General features: G+C 42.3%; 1 protein-coding gene across 5 annotated transcripts in view; it reads right to left on the bottom strand.

Moving 5' to 3' along the window:
• The window catches only part of SNX25 (sorting nexin 25), a 93,864-nt gene that overhangs the window by 52,874 nt on the left and 18,017 nt on the right, over positions 1-22,973 (bottom strand). For all 5 annotated transcript variants that reach the window (XM_043893505.1, XM_043893502.1, XM_043893503.1 and 2 more), the window contains exons 2-5: positions 16,961-17,045; positions 12,610-12,826; positions 8,208-8,380; positions 6,507-6,693 (exon numbers count right to left, since the gene is read on the bottom strand). In XM_043893505.1, coding sequence (XP_043749440.1) covers positions 6,507-6,693; positions 8,208-8,380; positions 12,610-12,826; positions 16,961-17,045 — 662 coding nt within the window. The remainder of the gene's footprint in view (positions 1-6,506; positions 6,694-8,207; positions 8,381-12,609; positions 12,827-16,960; positions 17,046-22,973) is intronic.

Raw genomic sequence — 22,973 nt, 5'->3', positions numbered from 1 at the left:
GTGGGTCTCCTCCCAGGGGCTCCACATGTGCTGACATCACACTGGTGGCTTTCCACGGGCCATGCTGGGAGTGTGGACACCAGAGGAACCACCAGATGCTGCAAGTCAGGGGTAAGAAAAACCCTCCCCCCACAGAAACCAGCTGCTCACAAGGACCAGCAAACCACCTCCACCAGCCTTCACCACTCTTCACTACTCGTAAATCACAAAGGTCTTTTGTTCCCCCAATCATCTGTGAAATTTTTTTGTTTTGTTTTCATTTTTTGCACCACACTGTGTGGCACGTGCGATCCCAGCTCCTCTGACCAGGGGTTGAACCTCCCGCAGGTCTGTGGGCACAATGTTTGTCTCTGTTTTGTTTTTTAAAGAGACAGGCAGTACCCACAGAACTCACCCTACTCTCAAACCCTTCATGTTTCAATTCCAAGGAGCTCCACCCCTGGCCTCTCTCCATCTCTCTCTCCCTCCTCTCCTGCCGAGATGAAGAGGCTTTTCATCTGATCACAGAGGTGGAGGAACTGGACAAGTGCAGTGCAGACCTCCTGTTCCCTTTCCTCTCAGGGGCATGTGTTCTCTGCCTCCGGGGCGGCGGCAAGTGGACCACGCCCACCAGGGAAGAGCAGGCACGAGGAGAGGGATTCCAGTCTGGCAGTGCTGGGCAGGAAAGAACGTCTAATTCTGAAACTCAGTTTTAGCCAGTGCGCTGCCCGCATATGGAAACTACGTTCTCCATGATAAAGGTGACAGAGGTCTTCACTTGCCCTATGCCTTTTCCCTAAGATGGATTAGATTTCAGGATGGACAGGACCATTGCAATTGATGTTGTTGTTCAGTTGCTTAGTCATGTCTGACTCTTTGCAACGCCATGGACTGCAGCACACCAGGCTTCCCTCCACTATCTCCTGGAGTTTGCTCAAACTCATGTCCATCGAGTCAGCTATATCATCCAACCCTCCCATCCTCTGTCGTCCCCTTCTCCTCCCACTTTCAATCTTTCCCAGCATCAGGGTCTTTTCCAGTGAGTCAGCTCTTCACATCAGGTGGCCAAAGTATTGGTGCTTCAGCTTCAACATCTGTCCTTCCAATGAACATTCAGGGTTGATTTCCCTTAGGATTGACTGGTTTGACCTCCATGCTGTCCAAGGGACTCTCAAGAGTCTTCTACAGCACCACAGTTTGAAAGCATCAATTCTTTAGCACTTAGCCTTCTTTATGGTCCAGCTCTCACATCCGTACATGATTACTGGAAAAACCAAAGCATTGACTAGATGGACCTGATCATGAGAGCTCCTCAAACCCTAAGATGAAACGCTGCCTCCCTACAGGGCTTGAGGAGCTGCCCAGTCTTCACAATGATATTAACTCTATCTGCAAGCCTTGGTCTAGTGATTACAAACAATAACAATACTAGTACCAGCTAACGATTAGAAATACGCAGGTCCTGGGCCAAGGGCTTTACAAAAACTGACTCGGGGTTCTGTCATTCATAAAGCAGGGAACACTTACCCACTCCTCACCCAGTGTCAGAGCTGCTCCAAACACAAGCACATAACAGATCCTTTACTTCCAGCGACAGAATAAACTTCACACCAAAATCCCCCTTCTCATATCACATTTTAATTGCTGCCAACACTGAATCATCTTGCCTCCTAAATAAAAATAACTTGTGCCCTTGGGTATGTTTGACCCCCACCTCAGTGCCCTCTGCTATTACTTAGACACTGGAAGGAATTATATTCTCAAGTCAGTGTACTTTTATTTTTCATAAAACTGAAAGATCTTTTAGACACTTTTCATAGGCAGTCTCACATTTTAATGTGTTTTTAAAAATGAAATTTATATTCATTTATTCTTTTCATAAAGATTTGCCAGGCCTCTGTTTTACAGTTTGCATTTCCATCTCCCTGTCCGCCCACACGAGCCTTCCTTAGTGGTTTACACATGCTCACTGATTTCTGACACGCTGCAATGGGTTATCTTAAGTATGCTCAATTTCTTTTTTTCTTGATCCTCTATAACATGACCCTGTTTACTGCTAAAGATTCACATTTTCAGAATCCTGTTCAATACACTAAACATTCAAATAATTTGAATTCTTCTACACAGCAGCATGAGATTTTAAGAATTTTATTATTTTTAATACCTTATCTTCATGTGCAGATGTACCTAAACTGATTCAGAGTTGAAAAATCTAATGCATTATGACAGCCAAAGAAAAAATAATTAGAAACCCCCTCAGTAACCCATGCCAATGTTAGTCACGATCTCTTCAGTTAATCCAGTTAGGCCCACCGCCTCTCGCTTTAGTAAAACTGAAAACACCACACCAGGCTCAGTATGTGCTAGATAAAAGGTTTCCTTCTTTTCTCCAAGCTAAATAATCTTTAATTTTAACCTTTCATTTATTATTAGAATTTTGTCTCTATTTTTAGGTTCTCCACACTGCTCTCTAAATGAGGGTCAGCAATAAACAAATACAGAACTGAAAAATTTAATAAAGATCAGGTTGGCGGTAAATGAGATTATGGCAGTGACAGGCTGCTCTGATTTACTTTATTACTGCTCGTTTCTCTGGCGGTCTGTCACTGTCTTAATAAAAGATGATGGCGCTTCTGCTGGTTAAGCGTGGGTTATACCCAAGCCAGGGTCGGTGCCTGCCAAGCCCCACCAACAGTAGAGTTGTCTCCACACCGGCAGGCAATCCCACAAGACTGGGGCCGTGTCTCACTGTTCTCTGCCTGCCTGGCTGGCAGGTCACCCAGCTCTACAAATGGGGTGTGAAGTCAGACAGACCCGAGTTCAAACCCCAGCTCTGTTCCTGATTAGCTTTGATCCAGGGCAAGTCGCTTTGCTCTCCTCAACCAAGCCATGAGCAACACACACCTACTGTACACGGTGGTTGTAAGGATCAGATGATTATTGTAAAGAACCTTGCACTGTGCTGGATACATATTAGGTTGTCAACAAATGGTAGCTTAAAACAAAAAGAGCCTTCCTTTCTTGAGCATCTGCTTGGCATCTCCTTAACCCTGGCAGACGTCCAGGTCAGGAAAGCACCTCCCCACTGCCTGTGTGGGAAGCAGTGCTGCTCTGCCTTACTCTAACCCACAGCACATAGGACCGGGGCAAACATGCCTACCTGCCTATTCCGTACCCATTTTTTAGTCTTCCTTAGTAATAGAACCCTCCATTTATAACTAAGCCTAAGGGTGCCCAGAAAAAGACTACTTGTTATTTTCTCAATTGTTTTGACCAACCCAACATAAACAAAAATGTCATGTAGCAGCTTCTAGAAATTTCCTTAAAAGACAAGCAGTGCATGTGTGACCTATGCTACCATCTTTCCTGGCCTCCCTCCCACTTCCTGGGATGGGGATATGACGGCTGGCATCCTAGAGAACATCCTGACCATGAGGACTCTGGAATATAGGAGGGCAGAGCTGTGAGCTAGGAGGAGCCTGGGTCCTTGAGAAGGTTGGGGTCCCACTGGGTACTCCAGACTTCTTCTGTGTAAGGAAGAAAACACCCTCTGTTCTTTGACAAGTCCTCATTATTCTGTGGGTTTTCTAATTTTCAGCTGAATCTAAACCTAACTAATATAAGATGGGGCTTCCCAGGTGGCACTAGTGATAAAGAACCTGCCTGCCAATGCAAGAAACATAGATGCAGGTTCAATCCCTGGGTCAGGAAGATCCCCTGGAGAAGGGCATGGCAACCCACTCTAGTATTCTTGTCTGGAGAATTCCACTGACAGAGGAGCCTGGCAGGCTACAGTCCATAGGGTTGCAAAGAATCGGGCATGACTGCAGAGACTAGGCAAGCATGTACAAAATAAGTACAGTATCTCCAAACTGTTCTTGGAGTTAAACCAGTGGCTCTTAAGCAAGAACATTTTTGTCCCCCAGAGGACATATGACAATGTCCAGACACACGTGGGTTGTCACAACTCTGCGGGTGCTGCCGGCATTCAGCGGATGGAGGCCAGAGCAGCTGCTTATGTTCTACAGTAAACTGAACAACCCCACAACAAAGGATCATCCAGCTCCACGTGTCAATTTTGCCAAGGCTGAGAAACCTCGGGTTAAACATGTCTCTCGGGAAGGTCAGGGATAAGATGCCCTTTGCTCACGACAGTAAACCTGGCAGAAGAATGAGGTGCCCGCATCAGTTAGTATTCTCCCCATCAGAGTTACCATGCACCTCATACAGTATGAACAGTTTTCAAAGAATCAGAATAGAATGAATTACATGACAAGACATCTGGCAAAGACTTCCGACTGGCAGCATGTGAGAGGATATTACATTTAAAAGAGATACCACATTCTTGGGGTCTTGATTGCATGTTATGATCCCCTAGGAAGTTGATGCCCAAGTTCCACTCCAGACCAGTTATAACAAAGGTCCCAGGGGTGAAGCCTAGGCATCTGTACTTTCTATGGAGGAGCAGATAATTTTCATTAGAGTAACTTTTCACAAATACCCTTAAGAATTTCAGAACGCAGACAGCCCTGGATACGCCAGATTCCTGGACCACAACCTGCCTACTTGTTTACAAAAGGTTCCATCCGGGCCTTTCACTTCTCCTTTGCTTACTGTTCACTTTGACTCCCATTTTATCTTCAAAATAAAGGAACATGTGGTCTTATCTCTAGTCCGGCTGTGACTGCAGCATTTCACGGGTGGATGCATCTTAGATCTGAACAAGGCTCTCTGCCTTTATTGACGGTGGCCATCACCCTACCAGCCACTCCACCACTGGAATCTAATCAGCTGCCCTTTAACATCCTGCACTAACACGACATTCAGGTTACCGGCTCATGTTTTGTTAGCAGAGCTCTTCACTGCTCCTACTAGAAGACCCAGAAAATTCAAAATATTAACCCAGTCTAGCTCCCATATCCTCAGTTTGACATCTTGGAGGCTAGAGAAGAAGAACGAGGAAGAAGCCTCAAAGGGACAGTGGGATCTCAAGCTGTAATTTTTAAGTCTGGTTGATTCTAATATATAGCCAGGGTTAAAGACCACTAATTCAGTGTGCCCGCTGGATGCATTTCTAGCTCTATAATCCTACCATGAAAGCATCTCCTGCTGACTCAGAAAGAAAGAAAAGTTTTTTTTGTAGTTCTACTGCAGAACTACAAATAGCACATTCAAGGGTTTTTTGCTGTTGTTTGTTTATTTTTAATGCATTCTAGTCTAGCAGAGCTGAGTGACTATTTCCTTTAGAAAACACTCATCTTTCTTCCACGCTCCCCAAGTTATGCAGTGGTAAAGAATCCCCCTGCCAAGCAGGAGATGCGGGTTTGATCCCTGGGTCGGGAAGATCCCAGAGGAAGAAATGGCAACTCATTCCAGTATTCTTGCCTGGGAAATCCCATGGACAGAAGAGCCTGGAGGGCTACAATCCAAGGGGTCGCAAAGAGTCAGACTTGTCTGAGCGACTAAGCATGCACGTGTGCATCTTTTTTCAAATATGTATGAAACAAAGATGGTTTCACTTAGTCTAAATAAGATGCAATTCCTGCTTTAGGCAGCCTATCCCAAAATTTTACTGGGGGCAATCTGAAGACAGGGACCTAAAATGCTAATATAAGTCAGAGAGCAGAGTCCTCTAACTGTACAGGAGAAACAACGGGATAGATGAGATTATGACTGAAGAAAGCAGCTCCATTTGTGCTGATGAGCCTCATCGATGTGGGTTTCAGACGGAAGTCTGATAAAAAGCAATTCTGTCTGTCAATACAAGTGGGCAGAGTTGACTCTTAAATAAGAGGGCATTTTTTTTTTTATCAGATAAACAATAAGTACCTAAGTAACAAGATACTTTATGCAGCATCACCTCCTCTTTGAGCAGAAAGATCAATCCCTGCCGTCATAGACTTGTTCCTGGCAGCCTCTCTAGTACAAGAAGCAGAGAGTAAGAACTGGTCCTCAGGTCTGTGCCTCAGACACAGTGAACAGGGACAACCACCCCGAGGATGAAACATACCCCAGTGCCGCCTCAGAGAGAACTGCCTGAGATGCTACAATGCAGCAAAGCCCAGGGAACTCTCCCAGTCACAGGTCAGGGAAGGAGACTCCTGGGGTGTTATTTCCAATGTGTTTTCTCAAGACAATCAGGCAAGAGCCCCTTTATTCCCCACACTGGGCCTCTGTGTTTTCTAAGATAAAAGAAAAGCAACACAAATGTTCTACACTGTAATTTTAAACACACTTCAGTTCCTTCCACTGCTTTCCCAAAGGAAGCATCTGAGCAGCTACGCAGGTTCTAACAACTGATCCACTTTCTATTATAACCTAATCATTTGAAAAACATGGTACTTTGAACAAACGAACTCCACTACTAAGGGAGAAACTCGATAAATTTTGTTGTTACTGATTAGTGAGATTTATGGACTTTCTTTATTTCTGCTTCCCTGACAACCACTTTTTTTTTTTTTTTTAACTTAACCAGGCAGAGAAGGATAATAAGTAGCATTGTCACGCTATAATTAAAAACCAAATACCTGAGCTGCTTCAGGAACTCAACATCAGAGTTGTTGTTAATGAGCTTGATGAACTCTTCATAGGAAGGTGCGTACGTGTAGGCTCTCTTGTGATGCTCGTTCATGTGCTCCCTGCGCTCCAGTTGGGCGAGCAGCGTCTGGTTAATGTAATCTGGGTTACTGAGCAGCTCCACCATCGGCTTCAAGACTGCAGGACAGAGAAGAAAGCAACACTGAAAAAGCCTTCTCCTTCAGAGGAGCTGTGTTCATGCTTCTATAATTGAAACGGCACCTGGCAAACACTGTAAAACTACCCAAGTGCGCTGCACAAGTGTGCATGGATGTGCACGCATGTGCACACACGCAACACACACACACACACGGATCCATCCCTCTGGGTTTGCTACCAGCTATGACTACAACCAAGTGGTCATTTTAACAAATCAGTAACATGGAAAAGAGTGATGAAAGAAAGTCATTCGGAACCCAAGCGGTTAACAAAGCTATCAAAATTAAGTACATTCATTGTTTTCCTTTTATTTCCATTATAAGGCTCAACATGCTTCATGTGCCAAAAGGTTGAAAGTTAACCTTCTCCCAACTGGTGAAACAGACCTCAGGGAGGAAGTTGTGAGAAAGCCAATGATACCATGAAAGAGTCATCCTACAGACTTCAGGTTAAAAAGGTCACCTTCTCTCTATGGTTGGCTGTATCAGCTAATGGGCAGAGCTGGCTAATCCTGAGATAATAAATGAGACCTTAAATCAATGCATATAAACACAACGTTCTTTGAGATTCTGAGGAAGGAAAAGTTCCTCTTTAGATGATATTTTCTTACACTTTTCTTATCCTAGCTAAGCATTTCCTTGGATACACTTTTTTTTTCTAATAACCACATTGTGTTGTGGTACAGTTCCTTTTTATGTATTCTAAGTCACATATGTTGGTGGTCAGTCGTGTCTGACTTTTTGTGACTCCATGGACTATAGCCCGCCAGGCTCCTCTGTCCATGGAATTCTCCAGGCAAGAACACTGGAGTGGGTTGCCATTTCCGACTCCAGGGGATCTTCCTGACTTAGGGACTGAACCTGCATCTCTTGCATTTCCTGCATTGGCAGGCGGGTTCTTTACCACTGCTCCACCTGTGAAGACCTAAGTCACATATAGGTACTGCCAGTGAGTACTGCAGCAAAGGTATTTTAAGTGAATGCATACTAGACCTTGAGTACAGATATTCCTTTGTTTACACATATAATGGATGCTACATTGGGAAGGGCATAAGGACTGGTTATCTATTATTTAAAAAAACTAAATGGACTATGTATTTGGAAATATATTAAAAAATTCATCACACAGGGCCAAGTGATGTCTTCTTTGAGTGACATTTAAAACTTGATCTTTTGGGGACTTCCCTGGTGGTCCAGTGGCTAAGATTCCACGCTCCGAGTGCAGGGTGCCCTGGGTTTGATCCCTGGGGGAAGAGCTAGATCCTGCATGCCGCAACTATGACTCAGTGGAGCCAGATAAATAAATTAATTAATTAAAAATGTTTAAAAAAAAAACAAAAAAACTTGATCTTTTGAAAATACTTTAATTCCCATACATCCCACAGTATACAAGGTCTGTACAGGTATCATATAAAGTGCTCTCACATTCGTATGGAGCACATTAGTTTGCATTAAGTATCGCATTAGTAATATCAACTAGTTATGAAAGTCTACCTTTTGTTGTCAGAATTTCCGCGAGCATTATGCGTAAGCTGAGAGACTGGACATCCTTTGAAGGGAGGAGACAGAGCACCAGAACCCGAGAACACGTTTGTAGAAATCTTACTTCATCATTTGAGTTCCTCAAGCAAGAATGCAACACAAAAGGCCTCGGTTGCTCTTCATGTCTGAAAAAATAAATACGTGAACAGAGGGAAGAGGAAGGAAAGAAATTTCTAGAGACAATTTGCTCATGTACCATTAGGTTAAAAAAAAAAAAAAAAAGAACTTCAAATGGGCAACACGTCAGTTTTAATGACTATGTTCACTCTTCGACTATCAATAGTCAATAATTTTCTCAACCACAGACTAATCTGGAAAAAATGGCCTTTGGGGATTTCTAACCTTAAGTAGCATGAATCGTTATACAGAACTCCTGAATCATAGCAACAACTATCCAGAAAAGGGTGTGTCTCTTTAACTAGATTTTAAAATCTTCTAGCTCTCTTTTTAAATGTCATCTAGCGTTTCCTTAAAAAAAAAAAAAAAAAAACTAACAAAGCATAAACCAGGGTCACCAGGTCCAGGTCCTGACAACACCCTTCTGTCAGCGTCCTTACTGCAATTCCTAGTACTTACCTCTGGGTTCTCGTGCCCTGAGTAAGCAAAAGGACGTTAACCTTCTATACATTTCATATGTGCAGTATTACTTAATTTTCCCACCTACATCAAGAAGTGTATATTACCATTGCCATTTTACAGATGACAATATTAAGGATCTGAATGATCAAGTGAACAGTCCAAAGTCACAGAGGTAATTAGTGGTAGAAGTAATTCAAGTTCTTCTCTGACTTGCACATCCCCAACTCTTTAACACAATGCCAGAATTACAGATTAAGATGAAAAGGGAAAAAAAAAAATTCAGGGATAAAGAGAAAAATATGTGAAGAAAAGCATTATTTTGTCCCTTAAACAGCATGCCTGTGCTTTATGAGTAAAAAGAATACACAGACTGTAAAAAGGAGGCTATGAAATTAAAGATGCTATTGATTTAATAGCATAAAAACAATCATTTAAAAATTTTCCTGAAACATGCTAGAACAAGACAGATGGGGCAAAGGAAGAGGAAACAGGCAAGAATTAAGTGTGATCTGGATTGACTTAGAGCAGCCAACAGCATGTCGGCTGGGAAATAAACACAGGCTGACCGGAAAGCTGCCTCCACACAATTGCCCAACAGTCAAGCAGAGGATGTGTCGCTTTTATTAATGCAATTTGTTATTCTCTTGCCTGACTGTGGCCAATTCAATTGGGTGCCTCCTGGCTGCCATTGTCATTTTGCAGTCAATGGAAATCTGCACCCCAATGGCGATTTCCAGGGCGAAGGCACAGTTTATCTGGGGCAGGTGAGTGCAGAGATAACCACAGAACCTAGATGCATTTCTGCCCAGTCTCATTGTGTGATGTGTAGAAGGTGATGCACAATCAGATATTAGATCCCCAGCATTCACCTCCAGGGCACCACCATCTATATGCAAAACACCAGTGACCTACTGGCACTTTTTCAAATATCCATAATCTCAGAGAACAGTGATAGAGTTCCTTCCTTTAATAAGACTCATCAACTAGGGCTTCTAGGCACAGCCCAGACACCAATAAATCTATCCTTGGCACAAGAAGACTGGAGGTCCAAACAGAAGGCACTTCTAAAATGCAATCAAGTCTCTGTTTCCATTATTCTGATGCTTACTCATAATATCTTTATATAATTCCACAAAAGCAGTCATTTCACAAGCTGGTAAATAAATGTCTCAATGAAAAATATATTCTCATGTTGAAATCAGATAATCATAAAAACACTCCATTTCTCTAACCACTTGCTCTTCTCCCAAACCTAAATTCATCAGTCTTCTAAGTGGAATAAAACAATGATCTAAAAATACTGTCCTCTATTGAGCCATAATTTAAATACTTTAAAATGAGCTTCCACTGATGACAGTATCCACCAGACAGAACCAGGGAGCGCTTTAAGGAGCAGATGCCATAGCCGATTAGGTGCTGTACGTGGCTCAGAACACTCAGGAGAGGCTGCAGCTTCTGCGACTCCAGGAGGTGACCCTTACAACTTCCTCATTGGTTCGCATACCCCCTCCTTACTGGAAGTTACTTTCTCTAAAAACAGTGGTTTTCAAAGGGTGGTCTGCAGGCTCCCGTGTGTCCCGCAGACATTGTCAGGGGGTCTATGAGGTCCAAACCGCATTCACAGCAACAATTCCATGTGTCTCGCCTGTTCTCTCGAGTTGAGGTGGAGATTCCCAGAGGCTACAGGCTGGGTGGTGACCTTGTCACTATTGACGGTGAGTGGAAAGTGAGCTGTGCATTCTTACACTCAAAAAACAGTCTTAGCTTCATATCTGATATGATAAATATTGACAGATACGATGAGTGCTGAGCTGGTAAATGTTTAACAACTGGCTCTCCAAAGGGGGAAAAAAACCTCCCATTTGGAGCATTTGCCCCATTTCACGGGGTCAGTACTCCCGCTGTGGCCAATTACAAAGTGACGAGCTGGCGATCACTGATCTCAGGGTTGCTCCTACACCAGCACAAGCCGGCCCCGGACCCCACGGCTCTAACCCACACAGACAAAAGCTCTTTCAGGTCCTCGACAGCCTTCAAGAGCACAGGGCTATCCTCAGACCAGGAAAGCTGAAAACCGCTGCTCCACAGTAAGTTTTTCAAACTGTGGACTGGGACTCACAAGAAACAACACAAAATTTAATCTCAGATGCCATTTTTTAACAGTAAAGAACAACAACAAAAATCAAAGTTATCATAAGTAATGAGCATTATTTGATGAAACTGGATCACAACATAAAAAGCATTCCCAACTCTCACAACATTGTTAATCTGCTACATTGTAATACAAAATTAAAAGCTTAATAAAACCAATTTTTTTAACGTATCTCCCATTTTATTTTTAAAATCTGCAAAAAACGTGGACATGTACACCCTGCTCTCTTTAAAATGGATAACCAACAAGGACCTACTGTATAGCACAGGGAATTCTGCTCAATGTATGTGGCAGCCTGGATCGCAGGGGAGTTTGGGGGAGAATGGACACAACATGTATATGCATGGCTGAGTCCCTTCGGTGTCCACCTAAAACTATCATAACATTGTCAACCTTCGGTGTCCACCTAAAACTATCATAACATTGTCAATCAGCTATACTCCAACACAAAATAAGTAGTTAAAAAAAAAAAGTTTGCAAAAAAACACTGGGGGCAGTGAGCTGGAAAAGAATAGGCATATGGTGGCCCTGTGGATTCTGGCCTCATGAACCTGAGCTGGGTGAGCGTGGGGAGAGAGGATGACTCCAGGACAGCTGCTGCCACACGACCCCCCTTAGCAGCCAGGCGCCCCCACAACCTCACAGGCAGGGCAGACAGAGCTCGCAGACCAATCCGCAAGACAGGGCTTCTTAGAAGGAGGAGAGCTACCATCTACCCGAGGAGGATGCCTCTGCTTCTTCATCCCCTTGCATATTTTGCAAATACTTTCTCTTCTCCCCCAAAATATGGGCAGCGCTGTATCAGCGAGAAGGAGCCCCAGGAACTGCAGGGACCCTGCTCCTACTCCAACTGAGTCTAGGCAGAAGGCTACTCACTGCAGTGAGACTGCTCTTTATGTCCAGGTTAGAGGTGCTATGAGTCACCAGGCTCTCATTCAGGCAAGAGTAAGACAGACCTTTAGGATCCTATCGGCAAACCTAAGGGAGTAATGACTTGTTATGAGCCCTGAGGTCTTGTTGAAGTCTTCTTCCAAAGGTAGAGTCACCTCTCGGGCACAAACCTTTCCCAGCTAATAGTACAAAAGGCTGACAAGCCTGAGTATTGGCAATTTTCACATGAAAACACCTTCTCTAATCACAGCCTGCACACTCCAGTACTGAGTTCCTTTTAAAAATCAATTTTTAGGATATTACGATGCAACAGAGCTCTTAACACAGGACTCACAAAAAGAAACGTGAACTTTATTTAAACTTTCTCGAAAACGGAAAACTCACTGACACTCTTCAGAGTGTAAAACAACTATATTTAAATGTTCTGTTTCTAGGCACTTTAATGCTACTAAATAAATTCTTGATAGTGCTGGCTCTGTAAAATTCATCTCACTGCTTCAGCTATTTACGAAATCAAACAGCTCTATACCGTGGTTTTCTATTAAATTTCTTTTTTAATTTGCTCTATCAGAACATTATAATTATTCCCCCCAATGTCAACATTTCCAGCCAAGGGTCAGTAAGAGGATGAATACGCTAGAGTTCTGTCTTGACTCGGACCCCTTTTCTCAACAAGGAAACGACTTTAACGTGAGCAAAGGAGGGAGAGGTTGTTCCCCCTTTAACAGCTACCTGGCGTTCGCCGCCTTCAGGTCACAGAAGTGAGTGAGCAAAGCCCGCACGACGTCGTTGCAGACGACTTTGACGACGTCCACGTGGCCCAGCCGGTGGCGCAGCTGCCTGGCGACCTCCCAGAAGTCCTCGGACAGCAGCTGGTAGAGGCGCCCCTCGTCCCGGCTGAGGTTCCCGTACCAGGACAGGACGTAATCTCGGTAGCTGTAGTCGAACACTACCAGGAAGAGAAAGGGCCACGCGTCAAACGTGGGCGAGGGCCGCAGACACAGAGAGCTCTCCTGCTGCTGCTGCTATCTAACAGTCGCTTTAAAATACAAACAGTGGAAAGCAAAACAAGGGAAGACACACTGTTTCCCGAAAGCTTTCAAAACGAGTGATTCTTATCTAACTCGAATTTTGGGGGTGTGGAGACCCGAGGTCCTGGATTTTCTTGGATGGCCGAGTCTTTAAACAGTCCATCTCGGTACCCAGCCCCCTGAGTGTGTGTTTAATTTCAAAGTGCTCTAGATGGTTTAAATAGGACCAATGGGTGGAAATCACAAGGAAGTTGCTTTTCTCTGTTCAACACAAGGAGGAGCTGAACAAAAACATTAAAACTATTCGAGAGACTGCCATATCAGATGATGGATGCACCATCATAAGAAATTTCAACACAAGCGGAGCATCTAATAGACAAGGATGACATGGAAGAAAGTACTTCTTGAGATGGTAAGCTGGGTTACACGACCTCCAGGCTTTTACATCCTTTTATCCTCCTTCTGGGCATCCCAGTGCCAAGCAGGAAGAGTGTGATGACACATACTTTGCCAATAAAAACACTGGCTAAGTCAGGATGGCTGGTATCCAAAAGTCCACAAGCAATAAATGCTGGAGAGGGTGTGGAGAAAAGGGAACCCTCTTACACTGTTGGTGGGAATGCAAACTAGTACAGCCACTATGGAGAACAATGTGGAGATTCCTTAAAAAACTGGAAATAGAACTGCCATATGACCCAGCAATCCCACTTCTGGGCATACACACTGAGGAAACCAGATCTGAAAGAGACACGTGCACCCCAGTGTTCATCACAGCACTGTTTATAATTGCCAGGACATGGAAGAAACCTAGTTGCCCATCAGTAGACGAATGGATAAGGAAGCTATGGTACATATACACTATGGAATATTACTCAGCCATTAAAAACAATTCATTTGAATCAGTTCTAATGAGATGGATGAAACTGGAGCCCATTATACAGAGTGAAGTAAGCCAGAAATACAGCATACTAACGCATATATATGGAATTTAAAAAGATGGTAATGATAACCCTATATGCAAAACAGAAAAAGAGACACAGATGTACAGAACAGACTTTCAGACTCTGTGGGAGAAGGCGAGGGTGAGATATTCTGAGAGAACAGCATTGAAACAAGTATACTATCAAGGGTGAAACAGATCACCAGCCCAGGTTGGATGCATGAGACAAGTGCTCAGGGCTGGTGCGCTGGGAAGACCCAGAGGGATGGGATGGGGAGGGAGGTGGGAGGGGGGATCGGGATGGGGAACACATGTAAATCCATGGCTGATTCATGCCAATGTGTGGCAAAAACCACTACAATATTGTAAAGTAATTAGCCTCCAACTAATAAAAAAAAATTAAAAAAAAAATTAAAGAATGGGAAGCAAAAAAATAAATAAATAAATAAATAAAAACACTGGCTAAACTCTTCGTGTACAATTCCTTCTCTCTTACTCTTCTAGTAAACTAAAAGTTTTCACGCCACGGAATTTTTAGCTAATAGCGAATAAATCTGCAAACCGAAGCATCTGGAAAATAGAAGCATCTTTTCTTTCATTGAAATTTAACTTCAAATTAAAGCAGGAAATTAAGAGCAATTTTAAGAGACTTAATACTTAAAACAGATCTTTTCAACATGCTAAAGGATTTATATTCATTCACCTATATAATGCTTCATTACGTTTGTTAACCACATTGCATATTCTGATTACTGTAACTCTAAAACAGTCCTCTGATAATACATTTTGGCGAGAGATGGATAAAATTGAATACTGGCAAAAATCTGTACTTAGTAATAGAGCTATGTGCTAGTCATAGGTATATCTTCTTTTAATAATTCATCAGCACCCCTCTTCAAACTAAGTATCATAAAAATATAAAAGTACAAAAGAAAGACACAATACTAAGTATGTGTTACATAACTACATACATTCATTCATACAGGTACAAAAAAACCCAAAATATTTAAAAATATATCATCTGTGTCAATTCAAGGAGACAGAGAAATTCATGATAGTAAAATCATTTTATGTTCTTCATTAAGAAATATGCACGAGTAATGTAACAAACCACAGTAAGAAATGAAAGAACACTTATTCTCACTGCCAAGCAAACAGCTTTTCTTCTAAAGGCATAGCCAGCCAACAAAAAATTCAATGCTGTTATGACTTAAATACATCTATTTTCTAGGACTGCTCTTCAAGAAATAAGCAGGTGAGAGGGGATCACAGAAGATTAGAGAGAATGGAATAACATGATTAGAACTTCAGTTTTAGTTAGATTAATCTGAAAAGACGACTTAGGGTAAACAAGAGAGAAATACTAGAGGTGAGGAGACCAGTTTAAAAGCTACCATTTAGTCTAGAAAATGTGATGCTCGGTAAATCTCTATCTATACATGTTCAGAACAAGGAATGACTCCGTCTAAGTAAACAGTATGAGAGACAGCCATTTTCCACCTCTGCCTTCTCCCCCCCCCCCCCCCCCCCCCCCCGGTAACTCAGGCACAGTCTTCCATGCCCAAGAGGGTAAAGCCCCACAGGTCATAAGCGGTCCATGACCCGAGTCTCTTGGAACAAAGAAACAGTCATTCAACCAGGAACTGCCCTAGTGATGATGACAACAACAATTCCATTGATCATATAGATGTCCCTCTGTGGTTTGCAAAGTTTTCAAAAATCCAATTAGTAATTACTCTCTGTGTGCAGAAGAAAGTCATCTTCTGGGAAGATCTGAGGTTATTAGCTTATGTCACTGGTGGATCTATTGATTTATTCAAGAAAAATGGACACATATTTCACACCACTGGTTAAAGAGACATGAGCTAGATAAGCTGAGCCTATAGGGAGGGGGAAAGCCATGCTTTGAGGTACCAGCTATGCTTCTTTTGTGTCAGCATCTAATCCTTGGACCATCTGAGTTCTACTGAGCAAACAGCAGGTACTCGATAATTGCCGAATTACATTTCCTGCCCACATTAGTGAGATAATTCAGGGCAGTCCAGTGAAAATTGGGCTGCAGATCTAGTGAGATTTAATAGTAAGTCAAAAAGACTTTTAAAAGTCTATCTTCTGTCAGTTTTCCAGGAAATGTAACTTGAGGAGAAAAACTTATAAGGGTATCTGAAATAGAAGAGTAGTTGCCAGTTCTCTCCAAACTTCATACTTAACACCATATATTTTCACATGGAAAACCTCAGACTCTTTTTTTGTATACAATAACCGAAACTGTCAGTTTTTAGAAATTTGATTTTTAAAACAGATTTTTAAAACTTTAATTTGATCAAAATATATTCTCTTTTAAACTTTAATATTTGTAATTATACTTACTCATCCCCATTTCCAGACATACAACACTGTACCCACCACAGTCCCCTTTTCAATCATCTTTAATACAAGTTTCACATCTGTCCTTCATTCTTTTGTCAAGGTTGGCCAAGATCCCTTAATTTGGCTAACTGGTTTGTCCATGAGCGAGCCTGAGTGTATTTATTCCCAATGCACTTTCTCTACGTTATATCTATTAACAAAAGAAAAAAAAAAGGCTTCCTGATACCCACTTCAAGTAACAGTGAACAACAGATTCCTGCTTCCTATCATGGAAGTAACTCCACCAAGCTAGCTAGTTTCATGTGATCTGCAAATTCCTGCTCAGTCAATGTTTATATGCCATTCATTTAACTGAAACATGGATGTATCTGGGGGCTTCCCTGCTGATTCAGTGGTAAAAGAATCTGCCTGCCAATGCAGGAGACACAGGTTTGTTCCCGGAGTTGGGAAGATCCCCAGGAGGAGGGCATGGCAACCCACTCTGGTATTCTTGCCTGGAGAATCCCAAGGACAGAGGAGCCTGGCGGGCTACAGTCCGTGGGGTCACAAAGAGTCAGACACAGTTTGCTGACTAAACAACAACTGGATGTATTTACTATGTTTTCAAGTAAAAATTCATGATCAGAAAAATCCAAATGGCATCAAACAGAGAGAGGATAAATTTGCTAGAAATTACTATTTTCCTTTTAGAACATAATGAATTGCTTACTGTGGTAATTATATACCCTCATTTAATCCTTACCTTCTTTCAGAGCTTTGTCCATATTATGAGAAATGACTACCCTTCTAGACTGAACTGACTCATGTGAGTCTCCATACACAGGACTCTGAAATATAAGAAGAAAAAAAGATACAGATTACTGAATAAATCACATATAAATATAAAACCAAAAGTATGAAAAACCACTGAAACAGACATTAAAATATTGCTTAACAGATTATAAAGTTCTTCTGGAAAAGTAATACAAGCTTAAGGTAAGAAATTTTTGAAAAAGAATTAAGGATTTTCCCTAGCAGATATCAAGACAGTATGATGCCAGTGTAGGAATAAACAAAACAACTGAATGGTAGAAAGTACAAGAACATCTAAATATAAATGAAAATATACGAGAATTAAGAACATAATGAGAAAAATTTGAAATCTGTGAGGAAAACATGGACTATTCAATAAGTGGTGTTGGCATAATTTGATATTCATGTGGGAAGAAAGTTTAGAGTTTTACCCCAAACTTCGTGTATTAATAACTCCAAACTGATTAAAGAGCTAAATATTTTCTTAACTAAAAATGTATTTAAAGGAAACAAAGGAGATGCTGTGTTTAACCCTGGGATGGAGAAGCCCTCTCTAAAATAAGACACAAAGAGAGCTATAAAGGAAAAGAAACCTGAAAAATATGACTACATAAAATAGGAAATTCCTGTTTGACAAAAGATAACTATAAAATATAACTGACAGACTATAACAAAAGACTATTATTTCATATACACAGAGATCCCAAAACAAGAAAAATAACTCAAAAGAAAACCAGGCAAAGAAATTGAAAGAGCAATCATAAAAGATAAACACCAATCAATTTATGAAAAAAAAATGCAACCTCTTTTTCAATGAGAGAAATGCAAATAAGTGCAATGAGACACCATCAGACTGACAAAGCAGGGACAAAGTGTCATCTAACCCAATGTTGGCAAAGATATGTGGAAATAGTCATTTTCATACACCGTGAGGGGAAATGTCCATTTCTAAAAGCTTTTAAGAAAACAACTGAGCACATATCAAAATTCAAATGTACTCTCTTTATTCAGCAATTCTACTTCTAGGAATCTAGCTAAGATAGAATACTTGCACATTAAAAAAAAAAAAAGTACAAATACCAAGACTTTCACTGCTACATTGACTCTAAGGGAAGAAATTGGAAATAAATCAACTATATATTAATAGGCAGAGTTAAATTGTGATTGTACATGTTTTAGAATATAATGCAGCCATGAAGAAGAATGAATTAGGGATACATATGCCTTCATGAAAAGTTTCCCATGATGGAAAATGTTTGGAAACACATATGCTGAACGATTAAAAATGGTTTCTTCCTCCATATATGTCTGTACAACACAATTTAAAATTTTAATTATAAAAAGATACTAGTTGGCAAAAACAGAGAGGCAATGTGCAGGATTTAAACCCCACTATCAGGCAGGTAAGGGTACTTTAAAGAGAAAAGCTTTTTAATTGATCACATTTCAAAGTGATCAAAAGTATATGTATACTGTAAGCATATGTTGGACCATAAAGAAGGCTGAGTGCTGAAGAACTGATGCTATAGAACTGTGGTGTTGGAGAAGACTCTTGAGAGTCCCTTGGACTGCAAGGAGATCCAACCAGTCCATTCTAAAGGAAATCAATCCTGAATATTCATTGGAAGGACTGGTGCTGAAGCTCCAATCCTTTGGCCACCTGACGAGAAGAACTGACTCATTGGAAAAGACTCTGATGCTGGCAAAGACTGAAGGCAGGAAGAGAAGGGGACAACAGAGGATGAGATGGTTGGATGGCATCACCAACTTAATGGACATGAGTTTGAGCAAGCTCCAGGAGATAGTGAAGGACAGGGAAGCCTGGAATACTAGAGTCCATAGAGTCGCAAAGAGTCGGACACGACTGAGCAACTGAACAACAAATACTGCAACGGACCTACTTATTGGTTTCAGGGGCTTCCCTGGTACCTCAGTTGATAAAGAATCCACCTGCAACACAGAAGACCCGGCTTTGATCTCTGGGTGGGGAAGATCCCCTGGAGAAGTAAATGGCAACCTACTCCAGCCTTTTTGCCTGGGAAATCTCATGGACAGAGGAGCCGGGCAGGCTACAGTCCATGGGGTTGCAAGTCTTACACGACTTTGTGACTAAACCACCACCACCACTGGTTTCAGAGCATAAAAAGAAGCTAGTTATTAGTGGACTGTAGAGAACTTTCTTGTGCACGGGAAATATTACAAGTGCTTGACTACACGGCCACCGTCACTCAGAAGGTCAAGGGCCCTATCAGCTTCATCCAATAAATAAGGGTGAGGAAAGCCCTCTGTTCTCAGGCAGCCACCTCAACACAGCTGCAACCAACCCCTGGCCCTGGACCACTCAACCCTGAGAGCAGAATTTCCAATGCTCGGCTTAGTTTCACACTAGCTGTGGGTCAAACGCCAAGACTATCATCCACTTTTGTGATCACTGTTACTAAAAAATAAAAACAAAGCCATAGTGTTAAGATTCCTTAGTTGAAATACTTTAAAAAGCCTTAAGATGTATGTGTTACACTCAGAAAAGAATCCCTTTAGGCTATACAAATTGGGCTTCCTTGGTGGCTCAGTAGGTAAACCGTCTACCTGCAGTGCAGGAGACCCGGGCTCCACCCCTGGGTTGGGAAGATGCCCTGGAAGAGGGAATGGCAACCCACTCCAGTATTCTTGCCTGGGAAATCCCACGGACAGAGAAGCCTGGCAGGCTACGGTCCATGGGGTTGCAAAGAGCTGGACATGACTGAGTGACTAACACATATATACAGTGCTACAAATTAATACATAACATTCAACACTTTCTCAAGGAATCATTAAAAAAAAAGACAAAAATCCTTAATCATAATCCTATAGACAAAGCCATTTTATCCTAAAAGAAATATACTCTCATCTATCAAAAACTACTTTCTAGTTTCTGAGTAACTTGTTATAAAATTAAACGGTCAGGACATTTTACTGTAATTTTTAAAATTTTAGTTCATGAAAGGAAAAGACTGAAGAAATGAGAAGAATTTTTAAATTCTAGTGCTTTTTCGAACATCAGGCAGGTATTTAAACAACGTAACACTGTTAAAGCACTATACTGATAAATAACTTTAACCACAACTTCTCAAGCCTTTGGCGAACACTCTGGTATAGTTTTCCAAATATAGGTACAGCAGTTTCGCGCACAATACTGACGGGATGATGAAACCACAGCCAAATGACGCTTAATTGAGAAGTTCCTGAATTCGGGTTCTTAAAATGGAAACTGTGTTTAAGGGCTGGGAGAGGAGCAGGTGTGAATATGACAACACACGCCTATTTGAGCATATTTTGTACTTATGTGTCTATCTTTACAGCTTCCTTCAGAACAATTTTGTGCTTATTTTTAACCTTTCCTTTCTCTCCCTAGTTACAGCTTTCCCAATTCTTGCCATCTACCTGCACATTTCTTTTCTCTCTCTGCTTCCTGCTTCTGCAATAAACATGTTTGTCCCTACTCACTGTATTTGAATTAGGCGTTTACGCTCTTTAACTTAAAAAGCTTATGAGAATAACATCTTCTATGTTGGTTCTCTACCTAAAAGCATTATCAGTTTTTCAGTCTGGTTCTGGATTGCCCTACACTCTGTCCCCCAGGACCCTTATTAGGAAGAAAATTTAAACAAAGAGTTCTTCAGCCCTGTCACCCCCACAGCCTGATTGAGAGCCTGGAAGTAAGGAGAACAGGAAGATCAAAGAAAACATCACGGGCCCAAAGTAACTGGGTAACCACACATGGCAAGTCCTTTTTTTTAAGGATTTAATATTTCTGGAACCAGAACCTCTTCGTGACTAAACTACAACACTAGAGTAGATTAGTCACTGCACACGCCTTTTCTTTCAGGTCACAGAGGGATGGGACTCACAGTCATCATCCCAGGGTGGAGAGGAGGAGAGGAAGGGGGAGAAGGCCGGCAGGTAAGACTCAGGCACGTGAGCACGGCTGTGGCCCAGAGGGCGGGGAGGTGAAACCTGCCTTCTCTCTCCTTCCATTTATAGGTGTGAAAAGAGGAACTGCTCACTGCAGAGACTTCCCCAAGAGAAGTGTTCCAGCGAACGCTCGCCCCAGCTCTGCACCTCGCAGGCCCTCCCCCTCCTCCGGGAAAGCCTGCCTCAGACAACCACCTTCCCAATAACGCTGGTGCTGGGGAGGGTGAGAGAAACACGTGCGTGCTGTCCTCATCCCCCCGCCACAGAGTGTAAGTGACAGAAGGCTTCACCACTCCATCCAGAACTGCGGACTTCGAGTGTGTCTGAGCGGTCAGCCCCTCGCCTGGAGTCTGGCATCAGTATCCAAATACTGGGCTTCCCTGGTGGCTCAGACGGTAAAGAATCCGCCTGCAATACAGGAGACCTGGGTTCGATCCCTGGGTTGGGAAGATCCGTTGGAGGAGGGCATGGCAACCCACTCCAGCATTCTTGCCTGGAGAATTCCATGGACGGAGGAGTCTGACAGGCTACAGTCCATGGGGTCACAAAGAGTTGGACACGACGGAGCGTGTGCCAATACTAAGACAGAGGAATGTCTGGTGAACCAGAATCCCTGCCATGTAAAAAAAAATACAACTTATTCTCCATTTCATTAAGATAAATGAAACTTATCTTCATTTTAAGATTTAAACCTAGCTTGGACCCTACTTGTTGAGGTCATTTTAATCACTCAGTGAGTCCTCTGGAGAGAGAAGGTGAGACGCCTCAACAAATAACTGCTCATTCTGAAAATGTTCTCCAAAGACAGGGCAAAACCTGAAGGCTTTGCTCCGATATACAAGTCTCAGCATCAGAGAGTATAAGTCATATCAACAAATGCCGTCCTGAGGATGTACGTATTAGCTTTCTGTTTACTTCTGGATGTCAGCTTTTAGTCTACAGCCATAATATGCTCCAACTGTCTTCGTGTCAGAATTAAGACACCCTCTCCTGAGGGAACAACATTTGGAGAGAAAATCTACGCTGAGAGCTGGGAACCCTGACACCATTAGCAACGAGACAGCCAGGGGTGACCTGGAACCCAGCCGAGACACACACCTCATTTTCCATTGTTTACGCGGTCGACACCGCTTACTGTGTTGCTTCCTGTGGGAGCAGAGACGGGGCTGGTAATTCCTTTCACGCCTATTACCTAGACGACTCAAACAAGTATCTTCTCCTTCACTATATGCTTCTACAATAAAAAAATTTTTTTTAATGTATTTTGGTTTATTTTAAAAAAGAAAAAAAAAAAACAACTGTACAGAGTTGATGGCGTGATGGGCATAATTTCCTGTAAAGCTACTGAAATGGCGATTTATCTTAGGAAAACAAACACGAAACCCCAATCATCATTATCCACACGGAGCTGTCACATGGCCCGGTCTTCCCAAGTATTCTCAGCATCAGACAATCTACTGGGATCTCGTGACTAATATTCTCATTCTTAAGCTATGTTATTCTCAAAACCACGGCTCCTTTCAAACCAACCGCATTCTACCTCATCCTCAAAAAATAATGTAATCAGAAGCAAAAACGAAACGACCCACACAGATCCCTTCTCAGGAAGACCGGAAGGGACTGAGGCATGGGAAGGCCACCGGGCTTGACTGAGACCCTGATGAAAGGCCGCGACGTGAGTGACAGAAGCCTGCCGGCAACGGCGTCCAGCCTGTAACTGCCGGCTCGCAGAAAGCATTTAGCAGAGTGCCTGGCATCTAGTGGTAAAGTACAACTATCATCACGAATAAAACTCAAAACAGGGTCAACTTCCAACACACTGAGGCTCATCGGTTGGTTGGTTTTCACAGCTGATTGGATGGTTTTCTGAAGGGAGAAGAATCGTGGAAGTGAAAGCAAGAGAGAAGGATTGAAAGTTAAATCACCAAAGTTAAGACACAACTAAATAGAACATACTGTTCCTGAAGTATATTTGCCTTTGAGGATGTAATTTCCAGACAGGAAAGTGTCCG

This window comes from Cervus elaphus, chromosome 32 (assembly GCF_910594005.1).
Source record: "Cervus elaphus chromosome 32, mCerEla1.1, whole genome shotgun sequence".
Classification (NCBI taxonomy): Eukaryota; Metazoa; Chordata; class Mammalia; order Artiodactyla; family Cervidae; genus Cervus; species Cervus elaphus.
Note: the sequence above shows the minus strand (reverse complement) of the source record. Positions and strands in the feature narration are given on the sequence as shown.